The 15,403-nt window shown below is 33.1% G+C and overlaps 3 protein-coding genes across 4 annotated transcripts; 1 reads left to right on the plus strand and 2 right to left on the minus strand.

The window, feature by feature from the left end:
• Positions 1–1,346: 1,346 nt before the first annotated feature.
• LOC103491099 (alpha-1,3-arabinosyltransferase XAT2-like) lies at positions 1,347–4,569 on the plus strand. Its single transcript, XM_008450929.2, has 3 exons — positions 1,347–1,519; positions 1,784–1,906; positions 3,272–4,569. Exons 1-3 carry the CDS (start codon positions 1,399–1,401, stop codon positions 4,456–4,458), a joined length of 1,431 nt encoding a protein of 476 aa, XP_008449151.2. The 5' UTR covers positions 1,347–1,398; the 3' UTR covers positions 4,459–4,569.
• LOC103491098 (ribonuclease 3-like protein 2) lies at positions 4,570–7,584 on the minus strand. 2 transcript variants are annotated; one of them, XM_017045143.2, is made up of 4 exons: positions 6,750–7,584; positions 6,268–6,644; positions 5,035–5,069; positions 4,828–4,942 (listed from the first exon to the last, which is right to left on the minus strand). In XM_017045143.2, the coding sequence occupies exons 1-3, from the start codon at positions 7,266–7,268 to the stop codon at positions 5,042–5,044; spliced, it is 924 nt and encodes a 307-aa protein (XP_016900632.2). In that variant the 5' UTR covers positions 7,269–7,584; the 3' UTR covers positions 4,828–4,942; positions 5,035–5,041. The 2 variants fall into 2 exon arrangements, with proteins under 2 accessions (XP_008449147.2, XP_016900632.2); XM_008450925.3 differs by lacking the exon at positions 5,035–5,069 and having other exon boundaries at positions 4,570–4,942; positions 6,750–7,539.
• A 4,208-nt stretch (positions 7,585–11,792) lies between these two features.
• Positions 11,793–14,701, minus strand: LOC103491097 (ribonuclease 3-like protein 2). Its single transcript, XM_008450924.3, has 4 exons — positions 14,043–14,701; positions 13,793–13,945; positions 13,326–13,702; positions 11,793–12,279 (listed from the first exon to the last, which is right to left on the minus strand). The coding sequence occupies exons 1-4, from the start codon at positions 14,352–14,354 to the stop codon at positions 12,105–12,107; spliced, it is 1,017 nt and encodes a 338-aa protein (XP_008449146.1). The 5' UTR covers positions 14,355–14,701; the 3' UTR covers positions 11,793–12,104.
• Positions 14,702–15,403: the final 702 nt, after the last annotated feature.

The following is a 15,403-nucleotide window of genomic DNA, read 5'->3' on the forward strand; positions in this document are numbered from 1 at the left end:
AATGGGGTCTAGTTATTTTTAATTCTAATGAATAATCTTTTTTTATCTTTACTAACATAGATTGGATGACCAGAATATTGCTTAAGTTACAACTCCCTTTTTACCCATAAATTTTTTTGTTGATCTCATAAGGTTAATTAACATAATATCCCATGGGAGATTGTTAGGAATTTCTTATGAAACCCACATGTCCATTAATTAATTGATTTTGTTGTTATTTTTGCTAACCTCTCAATTTATAATAGGAGAGGTGATAAATTACACCCTTAGAAAGAAATATGAACTATATGTATATGTCGATACTAATTCTAATTTAATGAACCATGTGAATTAGATTTAAATCATTACAAATTGATTATAAATTAATGCACTCCAATATTAGATAAATGGTATTATGTCGTTTTCTCTCGTTCCATAAAAGAGAACTCTTCTTCCAATAAAAAGAGGAGAAACTATAAGAAGATTAAACATAAAATACAATCTATCTAAACTTCAAAAATTATTTACCAACAGGTTTAGATGGTTTTTTAGTTTTAGAAGCCTAATTCTCCTAAATTCAATACAAAAAAACAAATTAGTTAAGTAGTTTGAAATTTGGATTCATTTCATATACTTCCATCGTCATGTTTAATTAAAGAATCATTCAAAATAGTTCAATCATTTTTAAACTATATATATATATATATAAAAAAAAAAAAGTAGTTGGGGATTTTTATAATTGGACTATTTAATTTTTCTTTTGATTTGTTAATAATTATATATTGTTTCTAAAACTATCCTACCTCGAAAATTAAGTTTAAACAGAAAACGAATAAGACCAAAACAATAGAAAAAGACAAGGCGGCTATTAGAAGAGTTGACTATTTAAATGGTTTTCAATTACATACAACTTGCCTTTCACTTCATTTTTAGCTAATTCTTTCAAATAATACAACATGTATTAACAAAAATAATAATAATGTATATATAATCGTATAAACAACATCTAACCTCTCTTTTTATATTTTTTTTATACTATATTTAGAGTAAAAAGATTCAAACCAGTTGACACCTGATAATGAAAGATTATGTCAATTACTGTTGAACTATGTTTAGTTTGACATCTGAACTATATCTAATCATTGATGATGTTGTAACAAACAAAACTTGAAAGTCTTTCTACGGGGCATTAGTAGATAAGATAGCATTTAAAAATTTATGTCCAACCATTGAGCATCCGTTGCTAAGGTTATGTAAAAGGACAAGCTAAGGTAGTTGAATGGAGAAAGCAATCAAAATGGAAAGAGTCTTCCATTAAGATGTATGACAATACACCAACTTTATTATTTGGAACTATATTTTAAGTCTAATTTTCATTATAATTATTGTTTGATATTTGTTTAACTAAGAATCATAATAATGGTGAGAGAAAAAGGAGGAAACTTGGTGCTTATTGCAGCATGTTCATGTTGTTTACTCCTCTTTGCTTTGCTTTTTTCTGCACTTTTTGCCCCCTTTGATCTTCTACCATTTCACTCATGTACGTCCTTTATGTTTTCCCCTCTTTTTCTGCATCTATTTATATTAATTATTATTCAATTCGAGATCGAGTTCGGTGTTAGAATGAGTGTGTGTTATCATGTTTGAATTTCTTTAATGTCATTTTTGCCATCAATGATCATCTATCATCTAACGTGTGTTAAAATTTTCAAGCCTTCGAAGGAAGAAATTACATTTTTAGTTTAGGTTGTGATCGGTGATTTAGGATTGTTTTGTGTTTAATGTTTTGGTTTGTACATTATAGTGAGATGGCAGACTATGGGAAATTGGAGAGATGGTTTGAGCAACAATAACAATTCAAGAGTTATTGATGAGAGCATAGAAGAGATGGAGCCTCTTCAACTTCTAATGGGAAGACTTGTGAGAGGTATGAGTTTTCTTTCTTTACGAATTACTACTTGTTTTTGAATTTTTCTTTAGTACAAATGAGCTGGAATAATTCGAATTACGAACTTCGTGGTTTCTAACACGTTCGCATTTGTCGATTAAGTTGTCCACGTTTTGACACTTTGCAATTGAAAATTTGATATGTGATGTATATGTTCTCTTATTTGCCTAATAAAATGCGTTCGAATTCCGAACTCATGTTTTGACTGAGTGTTTTAGATTCGATCTATAATACGAAACTCATTCCACGTCCACCGTTTTTATACTTCACAATTTTATTCATATTTTGTTCTCGATTTTCCGCTCATTCTTATACTCTTCATATTTATGGTATTCATTGTGATTACATCTCAACCTCCCAGACTAACTCCTACATATTTAATATGAACACAAATATTATTTCGAATTAAATCACAAGAAGTTAATTATATGTTCGAGTTTATCCTCTTCACAAAATTGTTTATTTGGTTACTTAAATAATTATTCGATTGTTTGTTTTTTTTTTTTTTTTTTGTTAAAAAGTTAAATCTATAAACACTTATTCCACCTCTAAATTTCTCTAATCACAACCTCTATCGATATTTTAAAAAACTAGTCTAATTAACCAAATAAAGTTTTGAAAACTAAAAGAAGAAAAGTAACTTTTAAGAACTTAATATTTTAAAAATTACACCAATAAACTGAAGCTCGAATAATCACATGTAGTAAGAAAAAATTTCTATAGAAACATTAAGTTTGTTTTATATATAATTCAAATTCTGTTTTATGTTTCAAATTTGTTGAGATCAATAAATATGCATTTGATAGATAACTTGAATTTTTTTCATCTAAAAACTGTTTTTGAGTTCTACAATAGAAAACAATGCTTATTCTATAAACAAAATGATACGACAGATTATAAACTTAATTTTCTTTTAAAATATAATATGTATTATGTATAGATGGTATAATATTACAAAATAAAAATAGTGATTATACATTTTTTTTAATATAAATTATATTCATGAACAATAGTATCAAACACATTTTAAACCTCTACTTAAATTAAAATATAATTTCTGAATTCTTTCTAGTTTTCAAATTTTTTGCATATTCTTTACAGAAACATGTCCTAATCTCTTCATCATTTTCTTTCAACATTTCTCTTGCATATATCTATTGGAAGTTTGGGACAGAGATCTAAAAAACCTATAAAAGTTCCATTGTCTTAACGTTTTACTGAAGAAAAAAACGAGCATAATTTTCACAAACGGAAAACTGAAAATGAAATCATTATTATTATTCGTCCACGAAAATTGAAACACTTGTAGTGAAGTTATATAATTGTTTGTTGGTTTACATACAGGTGAGGATCATACCCAACTACAGAGAACAGGATTTGCTTGTCATACAGATTTACATTCCAAAGTATGTTTGACAGACAACCCAACAAGAATCAACAACACCAACCTTCAATTTTACATCTCAATTACCAACAATGATTCTCAACAAACCAACTTTTCTCCAATCTTAATTCATCCATATGCAAGACAAGAGGACAAAATTACCTTAAGAGATGTTACTCCACTCCAAATCATATTCCAACCAAACAAAACCCTTTTACCCCCTTGTCAATTCCTCCATAATGTTCCTGTTCTCATCTTCTCCACCGGGGGCTTCACCGGCAATCTATTCCACGAGTTCGACGAGACCATCATCCCTTTGTTCATCACTTCTTACCACTTTCGAACTCGGGTTCGGTTTCTCATTACCGATCACAAGACTTGGTGGGTTCAAAAATACAACCGAATTCTCTCCGGTTTATCTCGTTACAATGTCATAAATCCAGCTGATGATGGATCTGTTCATTGTTTCAATGGAGGTGTCATAGGATTGAAATTCCACAACATTTTATCGTTGAACAACACTGATATTCCCGGAGGTTATTCCATGTCAGATTTTCGGAGTTTCCTAAGACAAACCTATAATTTAAAAGTGAATAATGTGAGTGAATTGAGTGGGAAAAAACCAATGGTGATGTTGATATCTCGTCAAACCTCAAGGAGGTTTATGAACGAAGGAGAAATGGTTGAGATGATGAAGGAAGTTGGGTTCGAAGTGATGACGACAACGCCGCAAAGAATGTCGAATTTGGACAAGTTTTCGTCGGTAGTTAACTTGTGTAGTGTGATCGTTGGGGCACATGGGGCTGGGCTAACGAATGAGGTGTTTTTGGCAAACGGCGCGGTAGTCGTGCAAGTGGTGCCATTCGGGCTTGATTGGCCTTCTACATATTTCTTTGGGAAGCCAGCAGCTGAGATGGAGCTTCAATATTTAGAGTATAAGATTGAGGCAAAGGAGAGTTCTTTATGGGATAAATATGGAGAAAATCATCCTGTTATTAGAGACCCCGAGTCCATATTTGCCCAAGGTTACTTTGCTAGTAGAGCTATTTATATAGATGAACAGAATTTGAAGATAAATTTGACTAGGTTTCGGGATACTATGATTCAAGTCAAGAAATTGATTGAAGAAAAAAGAGGAAGTTGGTGAATTGAAACACAAAACTCGTGTAGAATAAGTAAAGTCACTTTTTTGTACATGAACAATTTTTTTCTTCCGACTTGTTAAATAAAACAGTCTACTATGTAACAATTGTACAAATTCGATAGTGCATCTCAAATTTTTCTATTTTCAAACCATATAGACATTTTGATACAGTAACTTGTACTCAGAAAGGCAAGTAGAACAATGGTTTACAACATACCCACCTCCAAGATATCCGTGGAAAACGAGGGCATTAGAAAGCATAAACTTACTATACAGTTATGCTAGATTCTGCCCTATTGAATAATATATAAATTAGAGATACTTCCTTTCCTGTAAATTACGAATCATCAAAGAGGCTGCAGAGTTCTTTGCCTCTTTTACTCTTGACTTCTCATCTCCGATAATAGAGTGCGTACCATTATAAGTGGAAATTTTAACAGAGCAAACAAATCTTTTTTCATGTGGGCGTCCAAGAACTTCCTCAATACTGCAAGTAAGAAATCCATGAGGTGTTTAGTGGTTGAACACTTTGGAAAAAGGAGGATACGGAGAAGGGAAAAAGACAGACAAATAACTTACATGGTAACTAAATGATCTGCGTTGAACTTTTGTTTCTGACCCAAAAAATGACTTGCAATCAATGTTTTTTTAAAGCTCAAGATGCAATAAAAGCGCAACATTCTTCTAGAGCATTTTTTTAAGCATACTATATATACATAAAAGTAATACGTTCAGGAGAGAAAGTGTAGTTGAAGTAAAAATATGAAAGAAAAAAACCTTTCAAACAAAGGAAAATATGCATTTAGGCTTGCTAAATATATTTTTTTTAGGTAATAAAGAAGAAAACACTCTAATTATTACTACTTTCCAAGGAGCCTTGAGGCTTCACGAAAGGTGTACGTCTTATTCTGTGAGCGTCACCTTTAAAAAGAAATGTGCCAGACCTGATCCTTGGGCCTAGGTGCGTGTCCAGGAAGACATTTTAAAACACTACTCAATATAATGCAAACAGGTATCCAAGAGTTCCATTCACATAAAAAAATCAACATCTAAGAAGGAAAAGGAAAAGGAAGCAAAACAAGTTTTTTAGTTTTACTCATACAAGGTAAAAGTATATTGCAGAGAGGGTGGAGATTCAAAAGAACACAAGTTTTAACAAATCAGTGTATAGATATTGTTGAAAACAAGAGGCTTTGTTGATAGTTTATTGTGTTAGAGGGTATTTTAGTATTGTACTTTACCCTAAGTTTATTTCCTTTTCTATATTAAGGCTTGCTAAAACTTATAAAGTTGTCTTCTCTTGTAACTTTCAATGTGTGTGAAAATAATAAAAAGTAACTCTCTATCGTTGTTCTTTCTTTCTGTTTTAAGGTTTTCCACTTAAACGTAGTGTTCTGTTTTTACTGTTTAACAAATATATTAACATCAAATTTAGCTGAATAGTTCAATGTCATTGCTGAAACTAACATCATGCCTTATAAAAAAAACAGAAAAGAGAACAGGTGAGTACTGATAACTAAAATGAATCTTAAAATTTGAGGGAAAAAATAACATGTCCATGAACAGAAAGAATGAAAGTAGTTTGATGAAGATATAAAATTACAAGACTACAATTGAAGCAGACAGCCTAAAAAAGTGCATTTCATCATAATTATTGAAGAAGTCATTTACCACTTGGTTAGAAAGCAAATATATAAGTTAGAGTGCATACTTGTAAATGAAAAATCCACAACTACAACATCTAAACTACCTCCTAATTCAGAGTCCAAATAATGCAAGTATGCAACACCTCAAATATCATGTAATATATACCTGTAACTTGGATTCTGCCACTTTTTCCTGGAACAAAAATCATGTAGCTTCTGCATTGCCCCTTCAATTTCACCCGAACCATCAATACCATCAATAGTTACAACCGTTTTAATTTTGGTATCCATAGAATCAGACAATATGATAAGAGCTTGTCTGGCAGCATTAAGTCTTGCGATTGGTTTTTGCTTCGAAGAGCCAGAAGCAACAGGCGTACCGTCAACATAGACACTCGCGACGTTCCTGGAACCCTTTTCCCGATTCTTAATATCAACCTGCTTCCCATTTTTTTGGCAAACTTCAAAGAGCAGAGTTACGGGTTGGGGCTCTGCCTCTAAGTCTTCAGGAGTATAGATAGGCTTTAACAAATCCTTAATAATCTACAAAATATTGAAAGAAAAAAAACAAGAAGAAGAAAGAGAACTAATTGGTGTCTAGCTAGTAAATTAATAATAATCATTCTTCAAATGTACCTAAGACCTCACCGCCCATAGTTTTTGAAGATCAAACTCAACATCAACATAGATAGCACCGGCCACAGATTCCACAATGTCAGCAAGAACTTTAGGAGCCTTTTTCAACCCACCATAGGGAATTGAGTTGTCTTCTAGAGCGACGGCATCGGCAAACTCTCTAACGTTATCATCGAGATCGGCTGCGCTGCGCCTAACATAATCATACAATCCATGGAGGACTGCAACACGAGCAAGCTTCTCGGTGCTAACGTTAGCAGCCCTAAGTAAAGTGAGTTGGCCTTGATCAAGGTCCGGATAAAGGGAGAAAAAGTAATTGGAAATAGCGAGGCCAATAGCAGAATCGCCGATGAACTCGAGGCGGTCATAGGAGGCAGAGTTGGGGTAGGAGGAGTGGGTGAGGGCTTCTTCTAACAGCTTCTTGTTCTTAAACTTATAGGATAGTTTGCGCTCAATTGCTGTCATGGAGTTCCTCAACCAAAAAAAATAAATAAAGAAAAGAAATGAAAAGAAAAGAAAAAATGGTATCATGGAGGATTCCGTAGGTCAGACCTTAAAAGCCGGCGGCCGTGGTTGGTGAATGGCCGGTCGCTGGAGTGTGAACCGTTTGAAGAAAGGAGAAGGAGGCCCAGCTGGGAGCTGAGTGAGCGGAAGGGAAGGGGTGAATTGATTTGTATATTTGAGCTCGCTTTTGAATCAAAATGAATGAATAGTAAATTAATAAATGAGTCTATGTGATTATATTTAATATTGTTATTAAAAGTTAGGTTTATATCACGGTCACTGTTATGGTTACTATTATTGTTACTCTTTTTAGAAAAAAGTTATGAATTTTGCCATATTTACTGTCGAGTTTGAGCATGAGTGACAAAGATAACCATAACAATAATTGACACATTTGTTGTTACCTTTTATGCTTTGGCCATGAGAGGTCAAGTTTTTTTATTGTTTTTTATTTATTTTCTGTATGTGTGTATTCATATATGTATGTGTGTAAATGTATAGTGTGGGTGGTAACATATTTGTTACTAAGTAAAGATCTGTCTTTTCATAGAGGAAAGGGATCTAAAAAGTTAGAGAGAAAAAACTACGATTTACATTGCATATTTCCCTATCAACTTTAGCTTACTTCTTACGAAATGGAATAATCTTAACAACTTTAATGGAATAACTTGGGTTCGATTGAAATACAACTAAATTTTCTCCAATTTATCTCGTTACAACGATATAAATCCAACGGAAGATGGAGTAGTTCATTGCTTCAATGGAACTATCATAGGACTTAATTAAATTCCACAATAGTCTATCATTGAACAACACCGATATTTTGGGAGGATGTTCGATGTTGGATTTTTTTGAGTTTCTTAAGACAAACCTACAATTTAAAAGCGAAAAATGTGAGTGAAATGAGTGGGAAAAAACCGATGGTGATAAAACAAGGAAAACGTCTAACAACAGTAAACTTAATGAAAATTCGGTTAACCAATAGATGATACATCTACTGGATCAGATAAACACGTAAGATTGTTAACCCAGTTCAATGACTTCTGCATCTATGTTTGGGGGTGTTTCTTGACCCCAAGCTAGTGTGGGGGGTCCTTGACCCAAAGCTAGTGCTTTTATTAATTTGATTTAGATCATAACAACAATCATATGATCTCTAGTACAGAGTTTACATAGTCAATTGAATACTCTATATTGTAAGTGATACATTAACCTAGATCACTTAGAATCAATCAAATAAGATATAATCCTCCTTTTTGGAGTAATTCTTCTAGTTTTGTAATTGAGAAAACTAGATGAAGTCCCCCCTCCCCCACAATTAAACATTTCTTAAAGATTCATGAACACGTTGCGAACATCACACACAACTATTTCTTCAGTCGAGATTCACGAAACACTCAAACTATTTACTAAGCAAACTTACTCAGATCTTCGCTTTGTTCAAAGGTTTGCCATAAACTATTAATCTTGAGATACTTGAGTGTTGTACAATCTTGCTTCAATCTGGTTGTGTATATTTAGGTTATGTCACACAATGTTCAGATGAACAAAATCTTTATCAAATGAAATCTTTCCTTAACAAGATTATTTTTGTCAAATAAAATAATCTTTTTATAAGAGAATTTTTATAAAGAAAACTTTCTTAATTTGACAAAATAATATATTATGAACAAAAAAAAACATCTTTTATGAAAAAGGTCCCACCAAATAACCAAAAAAATGGTAATGTTGATTTCTTGTCAAACATCAATAATGGTAAGAAAAAAATTATGAATTTTGACATATTTACCGTCACCGTTACGGTTTGGGCATGAGAGGTAAAGATAACCATAACAATAATGGTAAAACTTGATATATTTGTTGTTATCATTAAGGTTTGGCTATGAGAGGTTAAGTTTTTATTATATTTTATTTAGTTTTTGTATGTATATATTTATATATGTATATATGTATAGTATGGGTGGTAACATACTATACATATATTTCTCCTTAAATTTTAGCTTACTTCTTAAGAAAGGGATCTAAAAAGGTTAGAGAAAAAGTTGCGGTTTACATTGCATATTTCACCTTAAATTTTAGCTTACTTTTTAAGAAATGGAATAGTCCCAACCACTTTAATGGAATAACTTTGGTTGGATTGAAATACAATTGAATTCTCTCCAGTTTATCTCGTTACATCATCATAAATTCAACCAAAGATGGAGCAGTTCATTGCTTCAATGGAACTATCATAAGACTTAAATTCCACAATATTTTGTGGTTGAACAACACTGATATTCTAGGAGGATATTCGATGTTGGAGTTTCCTAAGACAAACCTATAATTTAAAAGTGAAGAATGCAAGTGAAATGAGTGGGAAAAAACCAACGATAATGTCGATATCTTGTCAAACATCGAGAAGATCTATGGATGAAGGAGAAATGATTGAGGAAATTGAGTTCGAAGTGATGACAACAATGCCTCAAGGGATGTTAAATTTGGACAAGATTTCGTCAGTTGTTAACTTGTGCAGTGTAATCATTGGGGCGCGGCGCATGAGACCGGGCTAACGAACAAGGTGTTTTTGGCGAACAGCGCGATGTATGTGCAAGTGGTGTCTTTCGAGCTTGATTGGCCTTCTACATTTTTCTCTGAGAAAGCAGGAGCTGAGATGGAGCTTGAATAATTTGAGTGTAAGATTGAGGTAAAGAAGAGATTTTTATGAAAAAAAAATATGGGAAAAACCATACGGTTATTAGAGACACTAAGTCCAAATGTGTTCAAGGTTACTTTGCTAGTAGAGCTATTTATATAGATGGACAGAATTTGAAAATAAATTTGACTAAGTTTCAAGATACTGTGATTCAAGTAAAAAAAAAATTGTTTGAAGAAAAGAGGAAGACAGTAAATTGAAGTACAAAATTCATATGGAATAAGCAAAGTTACTTTTTTCACGAATCCTAACTTGTTACATAAAACAATCACTACAAAACAGTTGTGTAAATTCAATGATACATTCGTCCGAATGTACCAGAACGATTAAGTCTATTTTCAAAATCAAAACATAGCTCAACGATAATTGACATGTAATCGTTTTTATGAAGTTAGAGGTTTCACTCTTCATAACCATTATTGTACTAAAAAAACAAAGAAAAGCATCTACCATTTTACAACACCAACCTTAAATTTTACATCTCAACCAACCAATGATTCTCAGCAAACTAAATTTTCGCCAATATTAATTCATCCATTTGCAAGAGAAGAGAACAAAATTAGCTTGAGAGATAGCACTCCACTCTAATTAATTTTCCAACCAAACAAACCTCTTTTACCCCTTTGTCAATTCATCCATAATGTTCCTGTGCTAATTTTCTCCACCTATGGCTTCACCTGCATCCTATTCCACGTGTTCGACCAGACCATCATCCCTTAGTTCATCACTTCTTACCCTTTTCGAACTTGGGTTTAGTTTTTCATTACCGGCCACAAAATTTAGTGGGTCTGAAAATACAACTCCGACTTATCTTATTATAGTGCCATAAATCTAATTGAAGATAGAGTTGTTCATTGCTTCAATGGAGGTGTTATAGGACTTAAATTCTAAAACATTTTATCGTTAAACAACAATGGTATTCCCAAAGCTTATTTGATGTCGGATTTTCAGAATTTCCTAAGACAAACCTAAATTTGAAAACGAAAAATGTAAGCGAAGTAAGTGGGAAAAAACAATGATAATGTTGGTATTTTGTCAGAAATAAAGAAGTTTACGAACAAAGAGAAAACGGTTGAGATGATGAAATTGGATTCGAAGGGATTACAACACCACAAAGAATGTCAAATTTGTACAAGTTTTTGTCGGTTTTTAACTTGCGTAATGTGTGTGATTGTTGGGGTATATGAGATAGGTACTGAACAAGGTGTTGGTGGCAAATGACGCAATAGTATAAGAGGTGCGTACGAGCTTGATTGGCCTTCTACCTTTTTCTTTGGGAAGCCAGCAGCTGAGATTTGAATAATAGGAGTGCAAGACTGAGGCAAAGGAAAGTTCTTTGTGGGAAAAACATGGAAAAGATCATACAGTCATTAGATCCTGAGTCCATGTTCACCTATGGTTACTTTGCTAGTGAACTATTTGTATAGATGGACAATTTGAAGATAAATTTGACTAGGTTTGGTAGTACTATGATTCAAGTAAAGAAATCAATTGAAGAAAAAACAAAGGGGTAGAGTTAATGAGTAGAGTTATTTTTAGTGCATGAACCATTTTTTTCTTAGACTTGTTAAGATAAAATGTGAGCATGAACCATTTTGTTCTTGGAACTGGTTAAATAAAAAGTCTATCATGAAACAGCTGTGTAAATTCAATAATACGTCCCCTAGTTTGCAAGGGAAACAATTGTATGCTCAAGAATGACCAAGTCTGAAAAGTAATTGAAATATACTTGTTTCTATGATTGTGTTCAAAGACAAAGTACAAGTTCACCATTTTACATATATGATTGGTTTCAAATATTTAAAAGTTCCAAACTGTTAACACTAAAGCAAGGATACACAATGGAAGGCCAATGCATATAAGATATAAAACTAAGTACAACTTTTCAATTTGAGAGTAAAATTACAACCATCCACAATATCCCTAAATTCTAAAAATGTTCCCAACAAGCATGCACTAAATATAAAACCAGATGGATCAGATTTACAGATCTTGACAGCCTAAACCGGTTGGCTTGAACTGTACATAGCAATAAATGATCATTTAGATACAATAACTTGACTAGGAAAGGTAAGTAGAATCATGATCTAAGGACAATGAGGGCATCAGGAAGCAAAAACTCACTATACAAGTATGTTAAGATTGAACTCAAATTGAGTAATATATATGCATTAGAGATGCTTTCTTTCCTGTAAAGCACGAATCATCAATGAGGCTGCAGAGTTCTCTGCATCCTTTACTCTTGACTTCTCATCTCCCACAATATAGAACGTACCATAACAAGTGGGAATTTTAACAGAGCAAACAAATCTCCTTCCATGTGAAGGTCCTAGTTTTTTCTCGATACTGCATGTAAGAAATTCATAAGGTATTTAGCACTAGAACACGTTCGAAAAAGGAGGACAAGAAGAAGGGAAAAAGATAGTTAAATAACTATTATGGTATGTAAATGATCTCTCTGAGTTTTATCTTTTGTTTGTGACCCACACAACACGACTAGAGATAATCTGCACAGGTATCCAAGAGTTTCATTCACATTAAAAATCAATGTGTAAGATGGAAAAGGAAAGGAAACAGGCCTTTAGTTGACAAGACATGCAGAGAGGGTGGAGATTCAGAAGAAAATAAGTTTTAAATAAATAAGTGTTCAGATATAATAACATTAAAATTAATTGATAAGGTCACTGTCATTACTGAAACTAATTTGATAGACCACCGGTAATCCATCAGTATAGGAGAAGAAGGAAGAGCAATTAGTTGAGTAAGTAGTTACAAAGTTAGTTAGGGAAGCCGGTTGAAGGGTAACTAATAGAAGTGTGGACCACTGGGTAGAATAGGAAGTTATAAATAGGGCATTACAAGAGGAAGTTAGCAGGTAGAATTTGAGTGAATCATTCTGTTCAACCTTGAGAGATAGGTTACAGATTTGAGAGGGAGAGTTTTACGAATTGAAGATATTCTTCAATTCAGTTCCTATATTGTAACGAATTCTTTTGAGAAGTAATAAACTTCATCGTTCATACTATCACCTACCTATGTTGGAATTGGATTCCATCATAGTTTCTCTAAAACATGTGAGCATTGATCAGTGAAATGAATCTTAAAATTTGAGAAAAAAATGCTGCAACGTTTACAATGAACAGAAAGAATGAAAATAGTTGGATGAAGATATAAGATTACAATTGAAGCAGGCAGGCATCAGAAAAAAGTGCATTTCATTAAAAATTACTGAAGAATTCAGCAGCCTACTTGGTTAGAAAGCAAATATATAAGTTAGGGTGCATGCTTTTAAATGAAAAATGACAACTACAACATATAAACTACCTCCTAATTCAGAGTCCAAACAATGCAAGTATGCAACATCTCAAATATCATACAATAATAATATATACCTGTACTTTGGTTTCTGCCACTTTTTCCTGCAACAAAAATCATGTAGCTTCTGCTTTGCCCCTTCAATCTCAAACGATTCATCGATACCATTAATAGTTACAACTGTTTTAATTTTGGTATCCATAGAACCAGACAATTTGATGAGAGCTTCTCTAGCAGCATTAAGCCTTGCGATTTCTTTTTGCATTGAAGAGCCGGAAGCAACAAAAGTACCATCAACATAGACACTCGCGATGTTCTTGGATCCGTTTTTCCAATTCTTAATATCAACCTGCTTCCCATTTCTTTGGCAAACGTCAAAGAGTACAGTTACAGGTTGGGGCTCTACTTGTAACTCTTCAAGAGTATAGATAGGCTCTAGCAAACCCCTAATAATCTACAAAAGATTCAAGACGAAAAGAAAACTAATGGGTGCCCAGCTAATAAAGTAATAATAATCATACTTCAAATGTAACTAAGAACTCACCACCCATAATTTTTGAAGATCAAAATTAACATCTACATAGACAGCACCAGCCACTGATTCCACAATGTCAGCAAGAACTTTAGGAGCCTTCATCAACCCACCATAAGGAACTGAGCTACCTTCCAAGGCAACAGAATCAACAAACTCTTTAACCTGAACAATCAAAAAATACAGACATGAAGTTAAAACAGGGCAAACAAAACTCAAAGATTTTTAAGAACATACGAAAAGGTAAGGTTAATTTGAAAACCTTAGCATCCATAGTAGCGGCATTGCGCCTAACATAGTTATACAATCCATGGGTGACTGCAACACGAGCAAGCTTCTCAGTGCTAACGTTAGCAGCTCTAAGTAAAGAGAGTTGGCCTTGATGGAGGTTGGGATAAGCGAGAAAAAAGTAATTAGTAAGAGCAAGGCCAATAGCTGAATCGCCTATGAACTCAAGACGCTCATAGGAGGCAGAGTCAGGGTAAGAGCAGTGAGTGAGGGCTTCTTCTAAGAGCTTCTTGTTCTTAAATTTATAGGAAAGAATGCGCTCGACGGCTATGACGGAGGATCCCATAGAATAAACTTTAAAAGGGAATATAAGAGAGAAGAAACTACGAAATCAAACAAGCTCTCGAACCAAGAATGAAGAAGATGAAATGGATAGATTTAGGAGGAGGAGAGAAGATCTGCGGGGTTGAGTGGTGAATCGCCGGAGAATAGCGGGCCGATGGACTGGTGAATGGTTGACGAGGGTGAGAGTGAGAAGAATGGAGGGGTTTGGGCGTTTGGGAGAACTGAAGGGGAAGCAAAAGGGATTTTCTAGGGTTTACGTAGAGGGAAATTGTCAGAAAAGGGAAGCCGACACCATAGCTGGGAACCCCACGAAAGCCCACCGCCTTTGTTTCGTAATAATAATAAATAGAATTATGTTATAAAAATAAATAACAATCAAACAACCAAAAACAACAAATGAGAAAAGACAAAAAAAAAAAAAAAATAATAATAATAATACAATTAAACTTAGTTAAATGATCTCTATAACTTCTATTTATAGGGTATAGTAGTTACAAAACCAAATAGGGAATAAGAAACCTATGAAAATTAATTGAGAGATTAGTAGATGAATTTGTAACCTAAGAAATTTATAGACATCTAATAATATTTAACGTTAATTTATAATATTCATAATACTCCTCCTTTATATGTTCATATTCTATAAAAATATTATTAAAAAAAAATCGATTGGAAAAAAAATTCTAGTGAAGAAAAAAAGTACATCATTTTATACACTTTAATAATTGTCTCACTAAAAACATTGCTAGAAATACTTAATGGGAAAAACTATACTCAAGGGAAAAAAACATGCAATATTTTTACTCTCCCTCGTGAGTACATCACTTGAATTTTTCGAGTTGTCACATTTCAATGTTGTGCTTAAGCTTTTCAAATGTTAGTGTTGGTAAAACCTTTGTAAATAAGTCTGCCAAGTTATATTTTGAAGCATTTTGTTGAATATTGGTGTCATCATTTAGTGCTTTGACTCCATATAAGAACACTATTGGCTAGTTTTGTACATCATCAATATCGTAACATGATTTAAAGTAATTAGTTTGATTTGCTTCA

Source organism: Cucumis melo, chromosome 6, assembly GCF_025177605.1.
Source record: "Cucumis melo cultivar AY chromosome 6, USDA_Cmelo_AY_1.0, whole genome shotgun sequence".
NCBI lineage: Eukaryota > Viridiplantae > Streptophyta > Magnoliopsida > Cucurbitales > Cucurbitaceae > Cucumis > Cucumis melo.

Excerpts from the sequence above, each read along its gene's own strand:
- LOC103491099 (XM_008450929.2), top strand. The coding sequence starts at position 1,399 with ATGGTGAGAGAAAAAGGAGGAAACTTGGTGCTTATTGCAGCATGTTCA. Across the intron at positions 1,520-1,783 it reads TCTTCTACCATTTCACTCAT|TGAGATGGCAGACTATGGGA; the intron begins GTACGTCCTTTA and ends TGTACATTATAG. Across the intron at positions 1,907-3,271 it reads AATGGGAAGACTTGTGAGAG|GTGAGGATCATACCCAACTA; the intron begins GTATGAGTTTTC and ends GTTTACATACAG.
- LOC103491098 (XM_008450925.3), bottom strand. The coding sequence starts at position 7,268 with ATGATACCATTTTTTCTTTTCTTTTCATTTCTTTTCTTTATTTATTTT. Across the intron at positions 6,645-6,749 it reads ATCTTCAAAAACTATGGGCG|ATTATTAAGGATTTGTTAAA; the intron begins GTGAGGTCTTAG and ends AATATTTTGTAG. Across the intron at positions 4,943-6,267 it reads TGGCAGAATCCAAGTTACAG|TATTGAGGAAGTTCTTGGAC; the intron begins GTATATATTACA and ends TCTTACTTGCAG.
- LOC103491097 (XM_008450924.3), bottom strand. The coding sequence starts at position 14,354 with ATGGGATCCTCCGTCATAGCCGTCGAGCGCATTCTTTCCTATAAATTT. Across the intron at positions 13,946-14,042 it reads CCGCTACTATGGATGCTAAG|GTTAAAGAGTTTGTTGATTC; the intron begins GTTTTCAAATTA and ends TTGATTGTTCAG. Across the intron at positions 12,280-13,325 it reads TGGCAGAAACCAAAGTACAG|TATCGAGAAAAAACTAGGAC; the intron begins GTATATATTATT and ends TCTTACATGCAG.